Source organism: Accipiter gentilis, chromosome 11 (genome assembly GCF_929443795.1).
Source record: "Accipiter gentilis chromosome 11, bAccGen1.1, whole genome shotgun sequence".
NCBI lineage: Eukaryota > Metazoa > Chordata > Aves > Accipitriformes > Accipitridae > Astur > Astur gentilis.
In genome coordinates this window covers 25626775-25648643 of record NC_064890.1, presented here as the reverse complement: position 1 = coordinate 25648643, position 21869 = coordinate 25626775, and the positions used below count along the sequence as shown (strand labels likewise).

Below are 21869 nucleotides of genomic sequence, written 5' to 3'. Positions count from 1 at the left end.
CTGACAGACACGTCTTGCAAGTACCGCATGCAGATGAAATTGTATAGCAAAGTGCTCGACATACGGGGTGTACGTGTATCATGCTTCGTGAAATCTGAGTAATTCAGACCCACTTCAAGCCACAAAAATTCGTAGGTTTGGTTTTTTGTGTGTTTGTTTGTTTTCTTTTTTTTTATTACGTCAGGACATAGAAAGGGTTGTTGACTACTCCCTAAGGGATGGGGAGCTGGGGGGACCCCCCAGGCTGGCAGAGCAGGGCCCCACCAGCCGGGGCTGGTCCCACCACACCCAGCCAGGGAATGGGGCAGGGGGGGCAACTCAGAGTCCAGATTGCTGGCACGTTTGTGATGATCGGGAAGGTCTGAAGTCAATCCATGGGGCGGGGGCTGGATCAACAGGGCCCATAAGCAAGCACAGGTGGGGTTGTAACCGAGTGAGAAACCAGCCCTCCTGCTCCGTCGCTGGGGCAGAGACTGGCAGCCCTGCACTGAGCCGAGGTGGAGTCCCTGGGCAGAGGCTCTGGCTGTGGGTGGGGGTCCCAGGTGACGCCCATCAAGACCATGATGGCCTATGAGTCCTCTTGAGGCCCTGACAGGTGAAATTACTATAACTTACTCTGTAATTGTCCAAGTCAATAGGGAGGGTGGTTTGCCTTACCAGGACACCCTTTTCAGCGTGAGGACAACTTGGGACAGAGGACAAGCCCACAGGGGAGGTGAGCGTAAATCAGTATGCTTCTCGCAGGGCTTTTGGCTAGCAGGGCTGGGCAGACGGGTTACTGCCAGGTCGGTCGCCGCTGAAGGAGGGTTGGACCCATCACCTCCTGGGCTGTGCTGGTGTCAGCCACTTCTGTCCCAGTGCTTCTAGTTCTCACTCCAGGTCCCCACACTGTTAGTGACTTGCTAGGGACAGTGTCTGGTTTTGACATCGCTTCCTACCTGCGAGTCATCTCAGAACCTTAAAAATCTCCTACTGCCTTCTTCTGAGGAGAGCCTTGCATGGAGCCGGCATTCCCCTGCGCCGGGAGGCTCGGCAGGCACCGCAGGGCCACCGCGGTGACACCTGCCTTCACCTGTTTACGACAGGTTCCTCTGCAGCGTCTCAGGTGGGTGAAGATGGTGGGGAGAGGGCAAGCAGGGGGATACTTGCAGAGACAAAGCTCCCTCTGGGCCTGACCAGCACCGATCTCTCTGCTTCATCGGGTTTGGGAGCTGGGTGTTGCTGTATCTGGCAGCCTGGCTTCCTCCGCAGCCTCCTGCCTGCCACAGCCAGTCTGGGCTGAGGCTGCAGCTCCTGGCCCGGCAGGCTACCCCTTTCCGAGCCTGGGTTTCAGCCAGAGCCCCACCTGGCCCTTCAAACACCATCAACTTCCACGCCGGCATGGCTAGGATGAGAGATGGGAAAGGGATGTGTAGTTCTTCCACTGCTATCAAAACCTAAACCAGCAAACCCATCTGGGAGCCTGGGAATGGCGGAAAATGGTGCTCCCACCAGCCCAGCAGAGCTGATAACACGATCGCCAAGTGATGGAGGGGAGCGGGCTGTGTGTGCCCTGCCCGCCCCTCTGGCTGCCTCCCACCCTGCTGCTCCCCGAAACATTGCGCACTGCAGCCGCACGCATCCCGGGGAGGAGGCTGCCCACGCCGTTGCCCTCGCGGCCTCCCCGGGCACCTCCGGGGAAGCACTCGGTCCGGGCGTGAAGAGCCGAGAAGAATAGTCTTCCTCACCAGCTCCCGTTTCTTCCTTTTTCGTTGAACTCGCCTCAACTCGCGTGCGGATGAGGAGGCTGGTTTGCCACAGGAAAAATTGCCGGGCTGGGTTTCTCCCTAGACAGCTAGGAAGAAGCGTAACTTGCCCTTCCCTGCTTGGTCGAGCTTCCAAGTGTGCTGAAAAACACTTCCCTTGCAGCTCTCGTTCTCAGTTCCTGCAGCACCCGTGTGCTTGCGACAGACCCCTGAAGTCCTACGGTCTGTTCTTGCAGGGAAACTTCACGCCAGCCTCGCAAATCCTCAACAGTCCATCAGCAAAGCCCTTCAAGTATAACGCTATGGCTCAACAGGGACCTCAGCAGCCTTCCCTTACTTCTTTGGGTATCATCTGTGTTTTTTCCGATTTTGTCTACACGAACCCAGGAATTAGTCATGTTCCTGGGGTGGGGTGGGGTTGTGGGGGAAGCTGCATTTTTCATAAGTTGTGTGAGTTTTGACTGATGAAAATTTGAATTCTTTCCAGCTCATATTGAGGGCACAGAAAAACAGGCAGCGGGCACTGTCTTTTCATCTGCCGTTGAGGGTTTTTTGTTTGCTTTTTGTCTTTATCAAGGCATTCTGTCCTTGGATATTTGTTTGCTATATGTATCTGCTCTCTAAAATAAATATAACTGCTATCAATCACTATATAAACTAAATACAATCATCTTTCAAAAAAACTTGTTTTTGTGAGGAATCACACAACAGTTCAAATGGTTTGAAATATTGAAAACATCTTTTAATTGTAGAATTCTATACAAACTTGGGTAGATACAGAAGTGGTCACGACAAAATGTGTTCTTATTGCCTGAAATTTTTCACAGAAATAGAAACATTGATGGCAAGCTTACTGACATCCAACATGATGAGATATCTTTAAACTTGCAAAATGAATAGACACAACAACACTCCTAAGTAGTTTGTATGTGTTTGACTGTCCTTGAAGTCCTACTACTTATATACGAACCTCAAAATACAAAGAACCAAGATTAAAACTTTGAATGCACACCACATAATAATGTAAAATTAGACACAAAAGAGGGTAAACAAAGTGTAATCCTGAAAATACACTATTTTTTTACCTAGGGCACTGACTTATTCCAAGAATGATTTCCTGTATAGTTGTGTTTTAAGTGAGGCACACATTTTGTTTTCTGCACAGGACATCAATATCTGATGGAGATACAAGAACGAATGGCAACGAACAAAAGGGAAATAAAGGTTATCACAAGTGGAACTCAAACTCCATGCCAGTGTTCTCGCAGCCCTAAGCAAAGCTATACATTAAAATATGCTACAACCATTGTTCTCAAAAAGTCCTTGGCACTTTTCCTCTGGTAGTCTTACTTTCATTTTTTTTTTAAAAATGGAGCAAATTACCTTTCTGCACCTATATCATAAGGCAAAACTAAAAATGCAACTACAAGGACAAGTTACAAGAAAAACCCCAAGCCAAAGATAACCCCCACCCTCAGACCATCGCCCCCAAGCTCCAAATGCTTGGTGAAATACTATCACCCTTCCTCCTCATCACTGTCTTTCATCGTAATGCCCTGAAGTCCTCCCGCATCCGTGACTGAGACGGTGGCCTCCTCTACGGTCAGACGGCTGTGAACGGTATCGTAGGTTTTACTGTTGAGCGTCCCCTCCAGCACGCCCTGCAATCTGAAGTCTCGGTAGGTTTTCTGCGGCAAAAATAAAACATCCTGAATTGGACTGGAGCAAGTCTGAGCAGTCTTCTGCTATACACCGGCCATTTCTAGCATGCCAGTGGAACAGCTTCGTTCCTCCTGCAGTGAGGGACCTATCATCTAGAGTTTGCTAAAGATTTTGCAGCCTTAGCTTCTGGGCTGCATGAGATTTCTATAAACTCTAGAGTCTACAAGCCACACTTTGATGGTCACTCCTTTAGAAGATTGTGTTTGGTAATACATTTTTATAACTGATGCTGATTTCTCAGTAACTTCCATTTGTCTCATTTATTCAATAAGAAACCAGCAAAGACTTTTTCTAACCGCATATTGAAATGTGAATTTGGCTACAGCTAGCTCTGTCATTTCACAGAAAATGTACGTGTCCGACTCCTTCCCCATAATATGATTTTATTTACATTTATCTTTACTTTTATATGCCAAATGTGGAAAAATAAATTTTAGATTATGATCTATATTCTATAATGTAAATGTTTCTCAGGTGACTACTTCAGTCAGTTAATTTACATTCTGTGTCATGTACATTTTGACTCACACCTACTTCTTCCCCCCCCCCACTCGAGGAAGTTTTGTTTCCCTGGTATCCAGCCTTTCTATCAACCAGCGATAGGAGTTTCTTCTTTAGCTTTCTATCAAGTAAGAATTCTGAGTGGAATTGGTTTATTCACTGATGCTGTGTTCAAGTGAGCGTATAGAAAATCATCTACTTTGTCTTCCTTATTTTTAAGCTGTAACACATTTGAAATAATCTTTCCCGAAGTTAGCCTAAAAAGCTTAAGAAGGACAACTTGATCTAGCTAGTTTCTTATTTTGTGTACACTGTTACTATGAGTTCCAAATGTTTATGGAAGAGAATATGGGAAAAAGAAAATGGAAGATAATTAAGGGCTATCAGGCTCACCCCTCTGCCGGAGGAGACCGTGCACAACCCTCGGAGAAAGAAAAAAGAGCTGATCTTGTTTCACTCAATACTTCAGACAACTGCAAAAGACACCTCTCAAAATGGGTAACATTCAATGGGAGAATTTTTTTTGCCACTATGATGATTATTTAAACCTTGTTTGAATCACTGCAACCGAGATTTATTTGACTTTCATAGGTCAACTTCAGAGTCAATGGATGCAGCTTATGTTTTGCTCACACACTCCTGCGAGTACCCTGCCTGGTCTTTTTCAAGTGTCACCGTTGCATTCCTTTTTTATAACACTGTGCATTCAATTTCCTTTTATGCTGTTAACAGGTCCTACAGCAATTTCTTTCAGTTTTACATTGTATTCCTTCCATTCTCAGAACAGCACTCTGGGGTTCAGTCATTGCTCTTCTCTTGACATACTTTTGCAGGACAACAATGTTCACTTCCAAGCTTAATTTTTCATTTCTCCCTAACTTTCCTCTTGGTCCTTGACCCTTCTTTAGTCACATCCCTCTGCACGTGTCTCAGACATCTAACGATACCTTTATGCCATCATAAAGCTTTAATGGGAACAAACAACGTTTCTTCTTCTGGTCATTCTTAATGACGCCACCACCTTTGCCGCATCCGAACATGAAAGAATCGTCTATTTCTTACTCATCCCATGTCCCTCAAAAATGACCTCCTACCTCTTTTTTGGAATAGTTTCAAGAGATCACAGGGGCAACACAGCCTCCCAGCTTTTCCAAAAGCAAACAGAGAAACGCCTTCCTTCGCTCTAGAGTTTGGAGGAACCGTGCCTCCCCCCAGCTGTGCTGCAGCAGTGAAAGCTTCTTACGGGACTCTGCTTGAAGCACTGTTCCCTACTTCCCAGCAGCCTCCCGCTCACTGAGTTCCTGTTTGACCAGTTCCGTCTTCTTCACCCACCACATCGCAGCTGGACAAGATTTTCTGTCTTCCAGCACATTGACCAGAACTTCTGTGACTGACATCACCTTCTTCCATCTTCTGTATCCACGGAAGGCGCCATGGAACAACACACTTGGAATTTATGCACAAAGCAAACCAGCAAAACAGAAAGGCTCTCGCCATAACCGGTGTGTTCCCATCCCCACCGGGAGCCCGCTACTTTTGAGCAAGGCTAGTCGGCGTGCCGGGCTGCAGAGGGAAGGCTGGCTGACAGTGCTGCTCATTCACCTGAACTTCAGTTTCGTAACAGCCTCTTCTTTTAACCTCCCAGGTGATGTTTAACTGGCCTAATTTAGCCTGCCATTCACAGATCTCACTGGGAGCAGGTTTTAGATCCTGTACCACTTTTCTTCCCCCCCCCAGAAGATGGTAACTACGTTCACTTGGGAAGAGCTTTAAACCTTTCACAAGAGCAATCCATTTCAACAACAAAGAGCAAACTGCTTTTGCCATTTTGGCACATAACATACTGAAGAGCCAAATCCTGTTCCCAGAGAAATCAGTTAAGGTCAGAAACAGCAAAGCTAAGCTAGGGTGGTTCAGGGAGCCATGATACCATCATTATTATGACTGTTTCCTTGCATCTCTCTCTCTTGGTTTTTTGGTTGGTTTTTTTTTTTTTGTTTTTTTTTTTTTTTTTTTTTCCTTTTAGCTAGTGAATCCTGAAAGCTGCAGTTGCAATTCTGGTGTCCATGAGTTAAAATGCTGCTACTTTACAGTCTTGCATGAACTTCATGAGAAAATATTTTGAAGAAATCAAGGTCGCCATTGACAACAAGTGCTTCTTATTCCACATTTATACAAATAACAAGAATGTTCAGAGTTAAACAAGATGGAATTAAAAGGAAAAAATCTGAAATGGCTTTCTGCCTTTTGCCTAAGGGTACTAACTAAGATCTGAAAGGGATTTAGGAGGAAACTTTCTTTTATGGTAGGTTAACCCATAATTGCCTGTTGCAAGGTATTTTACACTTCGCTCGGAAGCATTTGACATTGGCCAGTGTAAATGACTGAGGGCTGGACTGGAGGGACTGGTATTTCTATTGATACTTACCCCAGAGTATGGAAGGTTAGAAAATGTTATCTAATATATTGAATATTGTTTTCCAATTGAACCTAGTAATCACATGTGCATAAAAGAGAAAAATAGTTACTTTTTAGGAGAGTGGGAAAAATGGAGAAAGAACGCTATTTAGATTACTAAGGTAAACCAAAAAAGATCAGTAATATGACAACCAACAATTTATTAGGAGTACCATACAGCATTGCTGTACAGCTAGCAGTAATCTGTTAAAATTCCTTGGAATAATCTTAATTGTCACTGAATCCAGAATGGATGACAATTACTAGTGCACATATCATTAACATTAGAGGTTTTAATATATTGTTGTTCTTCTGAAATTTGCCAGAACTGTGAAAAAAACCCAACCCAACCTAAACCTACATGTGTTTGCAACTTTATTCCACATTTTTTAACTTTTAGGGTGATCTATACTTAACCAAGTTAATACTTCATCACTTTTCTCTCTTTACTATTCAGTCTAACACAAACACATTTTATTTACCTTCACTATCTTGATGAGAGTCTTCAGCTGGTAGATGTGAAGCTGAAGGTCTAATCTATCAGCCAACCACATGCATATGACTTTCATGGAACTGCTATACCATTGCTGAAAAGAAGGATAAAAAAACCAAAAAAACCAAACAACCCTGCAGTATTCATTTAACAGATTTGGTAATGAGAGGTAATGAAACACTTTGAAATGATCACAGATCAGCACTTGAAGTCAACAATGATATAATTTCCTGTTAAGAGAATTGCATGGGTCAGTAGGAAATCAAATAACTTGACCTAGACTGTTCTTTACATGAATTAGCAACTGCCATTTTATCTTTTGGTTACAATGTTTTCAAGCAAAATAGCGTTATGCACTTTGCTATCTGTCAGTAAGAATGGATATTAAATACCCAATTACGTGAGAGAATTGACAGCTAAAACAGCAAAGGAAAAAACACAGGTAGGGTATCTTGAGACAGATTTTGCAATGCCTACATTTTCCAATCCAAAGAGGAAACCAGCATCAAACATAGAATATCGAATCTGTCTTGCTTTCTTCTTTTAAATCACTTCTTTATTAAGTAAAAAAAAAAACAACAGAAATCCATGGAAACTGTATTTAAGGATGATCAAAACACCACTCCACCCCTCCCAAAACAAACACGTTAAGGTTGTGTTTTACGTTAATTACTAATTATAATTACAGCGTACCTCATTTCCTTTTTATGTCTTAGGCAAGAGTATGTTTTCACTCAAAGCTTCACAAATGGATGGGGTTAGAATAAGCTCTCTGCTGTTGTTGTCTATCTTACCGTTAAAAAGTGCTCAGATCCAAATAGCTAATATAATAGTTCTTTCACATTAACTGGATTAAAAGAGATTTTACTAAATATAGTTGTAGCAGTCTACCCCCCCACCCCGTAAAATACTAACCAGATGTCATTTAGTCAAACTGTAAAAAGGAAGGGATTTTTTTTCATTTTAGCAGTGAGGGATTAAAAGAGTTTGTGTCGTAGCTCTGTTTCTAGTCTCTTTCCCCACAGGGAAGAGGCTTAAATTCTTTTCTAATGTAATTTCCTGTGTCTTTGCAAAATACACAGATATGCAAAGAGAGGAAACACCGTGCATATTTTAAAATGCAGCATGTTAGGCAAGGTATACATTGTGAAGTAATTCAAAGGAAGGCTCTAACTTGTCTCATTAGCCACCTCTAGATTAACAAATAAAATAAAATATATATGGAAAAAGTGAAGACAAATTACTGGCTACTAGGTGTAATGAAAGACAGAAATAGCAGTCCTTCATAAAAATGTAAGATCTCTGGAAAAAGCTTTAAAGACATATAATAAATATATGTAAATACTTCTTCCTTACAGGAAACAGTCTCATCTCATTGTAACTATCAGTTTTAAGAGAAGTTTGAAATAAGATTTTCATATAAGAATGGCTTCCATTTATTTTGTTTAATGTGTCAAAATGTATTTTAATTATAAATCATTGGAAATAAATTACTTTTACATTTTTTAGAGTTTTTCCTATTAATTTACTATTCTAGAGAAGTGAACAACCAACCACACAAAATGCAGATAGCTGCACATTTCATAAAAGTAGTCTGATTTATTCAATAAAATGTGGGACTGACTGGGTATCCATAAAATACTGGTTTTTTAATCACTGAATGACATTCTTATCCTATTTACATTATTTCACCCCAAACATGCATGCTGGTTTTGACTTCCTTTATAAGTACCTGTAAAATATTTCTAATGTGACAGAGTTGTTACTAAGTGGCAGCTGTAAACTGTATGACAGGTGTTGTATGTATACAGATGTCTAGAAGATAAAATACAGCTAGGCTTATTCACTCGGGGAACTCCATTGATCTAATAAACATAAAAATTAATATGCCAAACATTCTACCCAGAATATCTATTGTTATTTGCAGTAAGATGAGCACTATTATCACTCAGACTCTACAGTTGTTAATCTTTAACATAATCGTGGTAGAGAGAATGATTTTAGTAGTGGCTTTCTCAAAACTGATAGTATTCCATAAAAAAAAATAATCCAGTAACACATCCACAATGTGTTTGGTTTGTATGAAGTAGAAAGCAGAAGAGGCTCAAACTTGCTCACACAAACAAACTACAGGCAGGCTCGAAAATTCTGTGATCCGTTTCCCCATGCGATACCACTGAATGGTGCCAGATAACCGAGAATAGACCCAGTCCTAGTTTTCTGGCAAAACATATGTTTTAAAGCCCAGCAAGATAACTTAATTAAGATGGATGCAGTAGAAATTAGACTCTCCATACATTATCTGTGATGTTCTTACATGCGCTGAAACAAAACTAAGAAATTGGGGGGAATTAATTTTGCTACTCAAATTTGTGAATGAAAACAATATAATGTTTTCCTGACTAGTTTTGATATGTTAAACTCTCAGTAGAAATGTTTAATTTGTTGGCCTTATACCCACTGGTTTTCAGCAGTTAGTATAGGCTGAAGCTGCATAAACATAAATCTGCTGGGCTTCACAAGAAGAAAAGTATTTCCCCATTGCTTCTTTTGGAGGCTGTTAAAACGCACAGCACTGCAAATGCCTCTCAGGGGCGGAATCCAAGGCCACTCATTTTGACAACCATGAGCGTGTTATAGAGGCAGGGATGTATCTGCTGTGACTTACGGGAATCTATGGCAAACTCAAAAGCATCAGCGATTAGATAATGGTCCTGAGATTACACAGCTTTTAAGTAATAATATTTTTTAAAAAATCCTTCTAACTTGTTCTAAGAAAAAGTCACTTTCCCGCTAGTAACGGTAGTGCTGAAAAGACAATGCGACTCTTGCAGATGTCAATTACATGGTATTAGTGCCATATTCTTTGCTGTCATCTATGCAAGAACGAAGCAGTGAGTATTATATGTTTTTTTCACATCAGCACGTACCAGCAGCCAACCACTTTAACAAAAATACGTTTGCGTCCCTGTTTCCCCCCCTCCCCTTTCTTCTTATTCATAGCTCATCTAGCTCCTGTAAGGGCATGCATTACTCCGTTTTCCTGAGATACCTCTTTTAAAGTAAAAAATAAGAGAAAAGGAAAGGCTAGGGTTGACTCTGTGAGACCCCTGTATTTATTCACACTTATTGTGCATGACTGTAGACTGGTAAATCATATTAGCAGCCCGTCTCCCCATCAAGCTGCTACTTGCTTTCCAGCCCTGGGAAGGTTCAACAAATCAACAGGAGCACGGAAAACAGAACATCAGTCTAATCTAGTGTTTAAGGTGAAGTTTTCAAACCCAATCTAAGAAGATCTTTAGAGCAAGCAACAAGCTGAAGGGCTCAGAAGGTGGTATTGACAATGAAAGAGTGTTGAAATATTGAGAAGCGCAGCACTTGTGCATTTTTAATAACAAGAGGGTCAACAAGGACACAGCTCCCTCAGTGCCAATAGTTGCCACACCAGGGCTATAAACGCTCTCAGTTCATCAGATTTCTTAAACAGTTCATCAGCTTTCTTAAACACCCTAAACCCCCTCAGCAGACCTTTAGTCTTAAATTAACAAACCAAAGCAATGAAAGAGGGTGCAGCTTGAATGGCCAGCATTGATCCCCAACGGGGCTCGGCGCGGCTACAGGCACTGAAAAACTCGCTCCATTGTGGGGAGGAATTGACAAACCTCCTCGCCTAAATAGTCCAGCTGAGGCAGGCTGGAGGCACGCAGCTGTAAAGGGCTCCCCTTGCCCCGCTCCCAGCGCTCACAATGCGCCAGGCATGAGCTCTTTGTCAGGCCCAGACTCTGCAATTTTCTAACAAGGATTAAAGTTGTTTCTCGGCAGGCCCAGTGAAAAGCGATTTAGCAACATACCGTGCTTTCTTCAGGCAAGTTAAAGAGAAGTAGTTAAGGAATTTCATTATTCTGTTGACCGGTGGAAATACAAAACAAATATATTAAATATTCACCATCTTTCTGGGTGCCTGAGCTATAACATTCGCAGAACGGTTCAATTAAATATAACACTTATCGGCTGAAAGCAAGCACTTCAGATTTATTTCTGAAGTTTTATAAAAAGGTGCAGCTGTTTGCCACCTGGAAGGAGGCTCAATACATACTAATACACAATGCTTTAGTCCTTCTAGGGCTGGTATCCCTAACGCCTGAGACACAAGACCCCGTCGAGTTTCAGTATCTTGCCCGCTCTTGATAAATGGGCACTGTCAAAAAGCCTTTTCTGCTGAATATGGCAGAGGGAACAGCTTTTCTAGGAACCGCGTGTTATCTTCCTCCCAAAGCCTTTATCGCACTATTGGTCAGGAATCGAGTCCCTCAGAAGACAACGGGATCTTTTTACTTCCTCCAGCTCTACCTCTCCTGCCAGGAACAATAACAAAAAGTACGCTTCTCACTGAAGAGATTGTACATCAAAGGCAGCGTAAGCTAAAATGCGTAAGAAATGCTACGAGCATGTTAAATATTAAGTGCTAAACTGCCTAGTTTTTATTAAAAGGACATGCTATTACATTGTTCCAGGATTTTGGTAGCTAGCATTAGTAGTGTGCCATGGAACTTTTAGGACAGTTGAAAAAAAGTTAAACAACAAAAGAATAAATAAGTTCTTCCTTAAAAATGCAAACAGCAAAAGTTAGAAAAAAAGTTTCTGATTTAAGTTTCATAATTTGTTTCCCTCTTTGTAAAACACGACTAATCACACTGACCTCCTTTGTTGAATGTTAATGATAATGAGGGAACTAAGTGTTACTTGTAGTGCTTTTGAAAATACTCTGAGGTTTAGAAATTACAGGTGTATTTTCAAGTTTAGGGGTAGACATCATCTACCTAAATGAGGATTTTTACTTGAGCAGAGAAGAGTTCATAGACTCTTCTGAAGGCTGGAAAGCCTTGATAACTCTTAAAAAAACCCCACCTGAGGAAGGATTTCTCAACGTGTGGGCCGCCACGATATATCAGAAGGTCACCTGCATCTTGTAAATACACACAGGAACACCAAAGTAAGAAATCAAGTCTGAAAAAGTAATTAACATTCAAAATAATCTTTATATTTTTTTCAGAAATTAGAAGTATTTAGTTGCATGCTAAAAGCAACAATGAAGTAACTTGGCATAAGATGCTTATCCTTTTCCATCAGGTTTAGGTAGCCTTTTGATTAAGAAAGCCTGAGAAACCTTTGAAGGTTGAGGCAACTGTAGGTAGACATAGACAAAAAAAAAAAAAAAGCATGTATCAGCATCTAGAAATTTTGTCTGTACCCTCTTCGTGCCCTATCAATTCTGATTCCTGACACAGGCCATTTATGAACTGGTCAAAATACCCATTTCTTCTGCTGGAGGGAGACCAGAACTTGTTGACTAGTGACGTAGTGCCTTCCCACCACTCCCTGCTGTATCTTCACTCTCCTGGGAGGAACAAATTATCTCCCCAGCGACTTTTCTTTTCTAGATGCACTCGTCATAGACGTGAACTAGTCTGTGAGGCACTTCCAGTTGCATTTCCAATGAGAATAACTGTGCCAGTGACCAGGAAAATGAAGGAACAGAAGCTGGGGAAGCCTCAGAGAAAGGAAAGCTCTCACGCAAGAGCTTTCCCATCCCACTATCAGCTCCATGTAGCTTCATGGTGACAGCCACTGCCCTTCTGTGACAGGTCATCCAACCCCACCAGAATGTGGTTTCTCATTATACATAGCCTCATAGTGCCACAACATAAAATACTGAGCTAGGTTTGACTCCGAGCACTCAAGTTTACAGTGACATCCCTGAAAAAATATTCTCACCAAAATTCAGAATTTTGCCTTTGTGGGAAGCCCATGCAAAGGTGGTATTTTGTGTGTCTCTATGTTACTGTTCTGAATCAACAGAGAATTTTATGTTATTGAGATGTGCTTCTACATTAGAGACAATAAGATTCAGCTGGCATAAGTGGTCATTTAGCTGGCCTATGACTGTAGAAATAAAGATTACACCATCTCTAGATACAATAAAATTTTCAAGTACACTTGTAGCCTGGATATTCTTACAGCTATCCTAATGCTTCTGGCTGTTTTTTGGCAAGATAGTAATCCTTCTGTTTAGAACATCAAAGAAGTTTACATAATTTCTCTGAAAAATGAAAAAAAATAAATCCCCCTTTTGATTCAAAGCACTGCTATGATGAGGAAAAAAATTTAAGCAGCATAAATTTCACAGCCAAATGAATATAGAGGGAAACAGCTGACACTACAACTGCGCCGAGAGTTGGAATTGTATCTCCACTTCACGGGCACTGATCTAGCTCTACTTTCCAACATGTTCACTTCCTGTATATTTACTGTATCAGGACACATTACATTTATTGTTATTTACAACGTATAAAATACAATCAATACAAATATAAAACTGAAAGGATGTTTTAACATACTTCAGCTTTCATCCAATAATAGTATATATCCATGAATATGCAGACATCAGACCTGGAAAGTTTGGGGGCTTAATTTGAATTTTCTTCAATGTTCACAAGTTTAAAGAGAATAGTATTGGTTTTGGGGGTCACCATGCTGCCACAATTTTTTTCCTTTTGCATTTTTGTTTCCCCTAGAAATTTTCATTTAAAAAACTGAAAGAAATTAAGATTAAACTAAGCACAAGTGGAAAATCCATGGTGTTAGCCTTGTTGGCACCGTGGGGTTAGTGGACAGTACAAATGAAGCCTTCCCCCTACACTGAAAATCAGATATTTAAAAGCCCTTCATCTGGAAAATGCAAATGATTAAATCAATATTGTATCATATGAAGAAACTGGATTTGCCTCTGCTCCCCATTTTGCTTCAGTTCCTTCCCCCATTTTCATTCAAGGACCTGTCCAAAAGCCCCCCTATTGCTGTATCACTCATTTCTGCTATAATGCTCCCAAGCCCTGTGCTCCCTCACATGATCCTGCTTTGCACAGAGCCCCAGACACACAGCTCTTCCACCCACCAGTGTCTTAACGCTTCTGAAGCTCGGCATCACTTACCAAGGCATCTTTCTGGAAACGTCTAAGGCTTTTACTCAGCTTCCGTGTTTTGATTCCTCCTCTAGGCCTGAAATGCTAAGCCAAGTTTTGAAGTTTGGGTAGGGAATGTGCAAAAATGTTCACAGCCTAAATTACAGCTACGTGTACCAGGAAAGGAAAAGTGAGAAAGAAACCACATACTGCTGTCTGCTTCAACACTCATACTTCTTGTGACAAAGCAATCAGGAACAAGATTTCTTTAGCTTGGTCATTTCAAATTACAAACTCTGTTTGGGTACAAACTGCATCTTTCTCCCCCCCCCCCCCCCCTTTTGTTCCCCCCCCCCTTTCTTTTTATATGCATGTGAATGTAGCAGATTTATTAACTCGCCTCTTGCACCCTTGCTTGGCCAAGGAAGAAAGGTTTTCTTCCTTCCAGTGGGACTCTTCCTTTGGTTTCCTTCTGCCTTTTTTGTGCCATTACTCCAATGAACCTCTCAGGGAGCTCAAAAACTATTTTGTTTTTCTTAAGAATGACTAATTGATGAAACAAACACTTTAGTCTCTAGTCAGTCTCTTCCCTGCCTATTTGAATGAAGGATTCCCACTGTCACTCCGAAAGCAATTGGGAGAAAAGGGAAAGGAGCTCAACAGAAAGGAGAAGCCAAACCCTGACAGAAAGACCCCGTTCAGCAGGACTCATGACAACAAACAAGTGAACAGTTGCTGGATAAGATATTCTGGCAATACAAGGAAAGAAATTAGGCAGGCTAGTTTTCGGAGTCAGTCGTGAGAAAAAAAGAGAGAACGGAGCTCACTTAAAAGCATCGTAAGTATCTTTGAAACTTCTAGGCAAAAAGGATATTGTTCTGAAATAACAAAGAACACCTAACATATGAAAAGCTTATCTTTTAGGAGGAAAGTCAATTTTTCATATTTTAGGCTTATAATTAGAAGCTGGCTAGTTGCTATGGAACTGCTGTCAATTCACAAATAAATATGCATTTTTAATGCAAAATATACAGTACTCGTCTCTCCCTGCATTGTATATTGGTTGCTAAACAGCAATTTACAATATTTATGCTACTTTATAATGCCTGTGACCTTCGCTGTTTTCTGGCTTCTTCACATATGGTAGATGTGCTTGGAAACGGGAAGTTTGCAAAATTAGACATGCATAACTTCCTTCCATATCTGGACATATGTAGTGTTGCTGTTCTGATTTTAAACACTAGGTACCAACACAACGCTCATGACTGTGAAAGACTAACAGCACAAACCCTGGATATGCAGTGCATCTGTGAACAGTACTTCCATAGGTTATTCTGATGCTGAAACTCTGGAGCAAACACTGTCAGTCTTGCTATACTGTCTGTTGTGTTGCAATTTGGGTATACCTGCAAACATCCTCCAAGGCACAGAACGAGGAACACCACTTCAGTGACCTTGAAATGAAAGCCAGCTTGGATCCTCAAAACAAACAAATGAACATAACGAAAAATGACCAAGTTGTTCCTCGTTATAGCACTAGCCTCTTGCTATCAGGCTCTAGTTTTAAAAAACCCTACGAATGCGCTTAGCTGCACAAATGCTAAGCAGTCTTCCTAAGTGCACGCGTAACCTGAGTCAGGTGCAGGTTCCCTCTGCCGGTAAGGTATGTAACTGGGACACCTACTTCTGCTTTTGCCCAGTCACCCGGGACTCCTCGGGGAGTCCCTGGAGTGAGGCACCACCAAAAGGACCACAGGAAGAGACCTCCTGTGAGCTGCAGCTCTCCCTTAAGGTGAGTATATTCTTCGTCTCTGCACCATGTACCAAAAGTGAGGTGGACCGAAGTTGGGCCAAAGTCTAGGTTGGAGCTTTTACCCCCACGTTAGTAGTTCTTGTCCTAGAGTCTTCTATTTAGACTGCCTGCTCCATGTGGAATGAGGTCAAGTACATATTTTAATTAACGTATTTAAAACAACCTGGGTTCCTCTGGGTGAGTATTTACAGGCAGCTCATTTCTTTCCACCTCAGCAGTCTGGACTCATCATCCGTTTACCCTGCATGTTATTGTAGTGGCATATGACAGGGCTGGATGCAGCTGTGAAGTTGATCGGGAGTTGCACGGTGGTGGAGCGGCTCCTCTCCTACACCGCATCGATTGGGCACCACACTGAGCAGCGCTAATGTGGTACAGAGAGAGGTCCAGCCTCCCGCCTCCCTCTTGTTTCTCTCCTCCCCTCATCTCTTTGGAGAAAGTGTCCTTGGATGTGGCAGGTGCCTGGTTTGCTCCTTTCCATCTCTGACCCTACTGCCTGTGTGCACTCTTTCAGCTATGCAGATTTTACAGCTGTGTTGCTTTTTTTTCCGAGCTGATTTTTCTGTTCATTATACATAATGTTGTTCTTGCACACTGTAAACACTTTTAGTACAGTTTAAGTACTAAGGATAGTCAATGCCATGTAAATTAAGAAAATATGTGATGAAACACTTTAAAATTATTTAAAGGAAATCATCTCTATATAATTCAACACTTTTGCCCATTTACATCAGCACTAAAGCTTCAGTTCCCTGTGATCAAACAGGTTAAGAAGCTCTTTCCACTGATGAATCACTGACTTTGTCAGAGCACTCTGCAGCATCCTCACCTGGTACTACTTTGATTTACAACACAGCAACCTCTTTCTTTTACTCCAGATTCATTATAGTAAAACTAGATTATTCTTACACTTTCTGGCACTATTTTTCTTGTAATATGATCAAAGATGTGGCTGTGTGTCTATTTCCAAACACTGACACAGAGTTTTGCCTGATTTTCCTTTTTAAACTAAGCTTGACCCAAATGAAATACAAGTATAAATATCAAACCCACAAGTAAGGTTTGAGAAGCCACAAGGTTCTCCTGCTGTTTATACGTGTGTGAATTACAGTACATCAGGAAATCAATATTCCCTAGATGGTGCTTGTGCCTGGCACTTCATGGTGAACAAACATTAGGTAAGACAATATAAATGGTACAATCCTTATTGATTTCTCTTGACTGTGTAGAATGTGAAAGCTGCAGCCACATTTAACACTTACTGACAGACTCATCTAAGTTTCAATGCTATTTTATATTTTTATAGTTGTCCATGCTCAATTGATTCCATTAAGTTGCTAGACACATTTCAAGCCATCTAGATAAGAAAAAAACCCCAAACCTCAGTGCCTGGAATGAGATGCTGCTACTTTGTGCCTAGCAGGATAAAAAAGTTAAAGGACTAAATTGTGCCTAGATGTTGGAAAGAGTTCTCTTTTATTTGATAGAATTGTTATTGTTTTTAGTGAATGGATACTGTGAGTGATGGATAGATGCATTTAACTAAGTTAAATAAATGAACGAACAGCATAGACCAGAAACATCTATGGGGAAACTGTACTGGAAGCTCCCAATGTTATAGCCCCTCCCCAAACAAACAAGCAAAACCCAGTCATAGTTCCACGCCTGACTGATAAAATGCCCTCAGAAAAAAAGTCAGATGGGCTTTAAAATCTTGAGTTTGGGATTTTTTTCCATCTTTTTTTTTCCTCTCTAACTCACGATGCACAGCAATTTATACATATCCCCCCCACCCCCCCAAAAGTGAGTTTCTCACACAAGTCAGGGAAATTAGGGGGTAGGACAGCATAAGAAATTCTGAGTATCAGGATATGAGATTTAATGCCCCGAAAAATAACTATTTCCCTTTTATACCCAAAAAGATCTTTTAGAAAGATATCAGAATATCTATTTCATAGTTTCTTACTCCCCTGCTGGGAAGATTTAAATAATATGATTGAATTAGTGTGAAAAACGTGTCAGACATCCATTCCGTGAATACCAAATGCAGACTGGACTACGGGATACATAATGTCTTGAGAAAACCCTATCTATATCTATTTGGGCTGTTTGGTACCCAACAAGATGGACATTCAGAAATTAAAAATGGCATAAAAAATGAAGAAGTGGGAAAATGTATCATATCAGAAACATATCAAAACCAGTCACTGTGTTATGGTTTCCTCTAGAGAAAACACTCTCAGCTACAGTGTAAAGCAGCTTACAAGTGCTGAATGTTCTGATCCTGAAGCAGCAAACTCTGAAGCACATGCTTTGCTTTAAGTGTGTTGTGGTCCTATTGATTTCAACAGTACTGAGCTTTGCTGGATTCACAGCAGCATAATCAGCACCCTCCAAGAGTGGGCACTCCTTTCTCAGCATATTCCATTTAAAAAAAAAAAAAACCAAAAACCAAAGAAAACTTACATACTATATGAAATCAGATGGAGGTTACATTTTTCAGCTTTCAAATGAACTGTTCTTTTATAGAGATTTCTATCTCCAAAAATGAGGTGAATCTACTTGAAAACATCAGGAATAATTTAATGAACTCAGAAAAGTCTTTGAACAGTAAATTTGCAAGATGTTGCTTCCATCTTGCACAATAGTTTCACATATGTGAGCACGTTAATATAATTCACTTTTTCAGTCCACATTTGGTGACACTGCCTACAGTTTTCTCTGAAATTCTTTCTTTTACCAAAAAAGACACGACAAACTGCTTTAAAATTACAAGAATGTCTTTAGATCAAGAGAAAACTGCAGAGTGGTTCTCATATCAAGAGCTTTCTATTTTAGCCTATAAAATATTAGACATAATTAAAGGTGAGTTAAGACTTTGGTGAAAATCTAAAGAGCATCAGCAAATCTGAGTACTGCTCAGCTTTTCAATTGCTTTTCTACTTCTCAGTTCTTTTAAATGGTTTTCTATGGCAGGAACATTTTTCTTAATTAGTCACAGCTAATTAGTGTTCTGGCATAGACAAGTAATCAGAAATGTCAGAGCTGCAAGGCTACATCTCCCTAATCCTTTGATAATAATTTAGCCTCCTGGGAGGGCCTCAAGCTGCGGTAAGTAGTGGCTGACAATAAGGCAAAATTAGGTGGGCAGCAGACCATTAGGATAGAAAAATAAAAAGCACTACCAAATCCTGCTGAGCACCATCAGGCAACTAACTACACTGCCAGATGAGGTGCCTGTTTAAGCCTGTGTTGTTAATTAGCTGATTCTACCAGACCTGCCACATATGTCCAGGTGCATCATGCAAAGATGTGTATTTCTGGGTTTGCGCCAAAGGACAATTTTGCACTGTGATCAAATTTCAAGAATCTGAGAAAGCAGCCCACATATTTCTTGAAGATTATTCTGAGTTATCAAAGAAATAAGAAGATCAACAAGCTACAATCCATTTTTGTGGAGTCTCTTTTAAGTAATTAGGCACGGTCCTCTCATGTTTCTCAGAGGTGAATACAAACACAGCTTTTGATTCAAATGTGGCCTTTAACCAGTCCTACCTAGTCTCAACTTGCTGAAGTTGCCTTGGCATATAATCCAGATCAAAAAGTAGACCTTCTGTCAAATCACACACTTGCAAATAATTACATAACAATGAAAGTGAAGATTACTTATTAAAATTAACATGACAGGAAGCAATTTGAGAATGAGAAAAAAATCACAATTAAAGTTTTCTAGAAAAATGTTGTTGAATACTTAATACTACGGTAACGGTGCTTTTGAGGTAGACACGGACAGCACAAGGAGTTGGCACTACGGAAAACTCACATCTAAACTAAGTGTTCCTCTCAGCTGTGTAACACCAGTTGAAGATTAACTCACTTGCCAGGGAGTAGCATTTGCACATTTTTAACACATTTCTTGTAAAAGGTCAGAAAACTTACAGAAAAGATGCAACTGAATAAAGCATTTGCTAAAAATGTACTTGCAGATATGATGGCAAGCAGAAATTAATCAGATGAGTACTTCGTATCTCCATTTAGGCATGGAATGAAGTACATGACACAGTAATTTTTGCAGAATTACTACCTCAAATAACCTCAAGTACATCATTGAACTTAAATGGTCCATCTGTGCTACTAATGGAAAAGGAAAGTAATGGTTGTGATATGGGAACACTACTAGCATTTAATTAACATTCCAGACAAAATATAAGCATTTTTTTGACAAAAAAAGAATATCACATTACATCTGAACTTTTGAAACAGAAAAGCCAAAAGCAGCTACGTAAATCTGGACTGCTTAAGCATTTATACTACACATAAAGACGTTCAGTCTTTCTGCACTCCAAAGAAATTTGTAGGAGTTCCCTGCCTTTACCACCTCTTACACTGCTTGTTGAATTGTTACCCTGCACGAGGCCACAACTCCACGGACATTCTCCGACATGAGCAGTCCCCATGAAGTCAACAGGACTACTCAGTCACACCACGCCAGTTTAACACCCAGAAGAAATGGGCAATCAGGGCCAAAGTCAACACCTGCTAACAGGTACCCTCTTGTATAAGATAACCAAGGGACCTGTTTGCCAATGCCGACCTTTCCAGGATGTGCACTCTGACTATTTTATGTGTTTATGGTACACTTGTGCAAAGGTTTCCCAGAAATTAAAGTAAAAAAATTGGAAAGCCCTTAAGTTGTATCAACAGCTAACCATTGGTGTGTTAAAACTGCTCCCTTAAACCAGTCTTTATTTCTCAAAGCAGCAATCAATTACTGCATAAAGATTTCATTGAATATATAGTCTTAATAAAATTGTAATCACACATCTGTTTATACTATAAGTTTTTCACAACAGACCCAACACAAATATAACCTGTAAGATAATGCTCTTAATGGCAAATAAACCAAGAAGGGTTATGAAGAAAAAAATGTTTGAAATGAATTTTTTCTGTGTTTAGACAAGAATATCCATACTTCACGTGCAATTAAAAGGTACAAGAAAGTGAGAATCTACCCAAGTGGCACTTGGGAACTATACAGAAAGTAAGTATTGCATTGATGTTTTAAACAGTGTTTTATGCAAAATGACTTATCTTTTTAAAGCTGGTTTGTTAACAAAATCCAATTTTGTTTTAAAGGAAACAGATTTATAAGTCTAATGTAATTTAAAGTGCTCAGGAATTCAGGACTTTTTAGCCCCATCTTAAAAATTCCAGTAGAAACATGAATCTAAGTCTAGTAAGTGATGATAACCTGGCACGTTTATGGGCACAGCACTGCATTTACAAAGGTAAATGGTAAAACTCCAGTTGATTATGATAGTGTAGAACTAGACTCCACAGGAATTTCATAGTTGGGTATTTTTTACATCTGTTAATTCTGTGATCAGATACACAGCCCTGTTCTTTGATAGGCTGCACAAATGTTCTTACGTCATCCATCAAGCAGATTATCTTTATAAATAAGAGGGGCCTTAGTAATAATTACTGGTATTTCAGATTTATTCTAGGTTTGTGTAATTCTATTCTAAATACTTCATTTTCCCATTCACCAACTGCTACTTTTACAGCCTTTTCTGAAAATAAAAAAAAAGAAATTAAACTACAACTTTGTTTCTAAAACATTTTACTAAACTTTATTTAAAAAAATGAGTTCTTGGTTTAAGTGATTAAACTTTAAAAAGGTTTCCGTGGGTGATTATTTTAATCATAATTACAATTTGTAATTGTTAAACAAACACTGTACTGCCTGTCTTAATGATTTAGTTATTATACACTGAATCTACCTAAGTCAGTGCAGCATTAAAGGTAGAAAAGTTTGCTTTATCTGAGTTTGTTAGAGAAACCTGTCCCAGTGTAAGTTCATTGTCTTAGTTTAGTTCAGTGGAGCATGAGATTGGAAGGAATCACATCGAACATTCATTGCATGATTAAGCCTTTGGGAATCATGAACATGGAGCAGACATTTAACCCAGAGGTCCTGCAGACCATCCATGTGTACAACACATCACAAAACCTTTCTAGTGCTCTTTAAGATCTGTGGTGTTAAAAACAAACAAGCAAGCAAAACCCCCTGCACAACTATAAGCTGCTACAGCATGAGAGGGGGAGATAAACGTCCTGAGTTCCTGTGACAGGAAGGAATTTGATAGGTAAAATTCCTAGCTGATCTTAGG

At 40.3% G+C, this 21869-nt stretch overlaps 1 protein-coding gene across 6 annotated transcripts in view; it reads right to left on the bottom strand.

Moving 5' to 3' along the window:
• Positions 1-2465: 2465 nt before the first annotated feature.
• CADPS2 (calcium dependent secretion activator 2) overlaps positions 2466-21869 on the bottom strand; it is a 324748-nt gene continuing 305344 nt past the window's right edge. For all 6 annotated transcript variants that reach the window (XM_049814057.1, XM_049814052.1, XM_049814053.1 and 3 more), the window contains 2 exons: positions 6908-7012; positions 2466-3433 (listed from right to left, as the gene is read on the bottom strand). In XM_049814057.1, the coding sequence (XP_049670014.1) occupies positions 3263-3433; positions 6908-7012 (276 nt within the window). In that variant the 3' untranslated portion in view covers positions 2466-3262. The remainder of the gene's footprint in view (positions 3434-6907; positions 7013-21869) is intronic.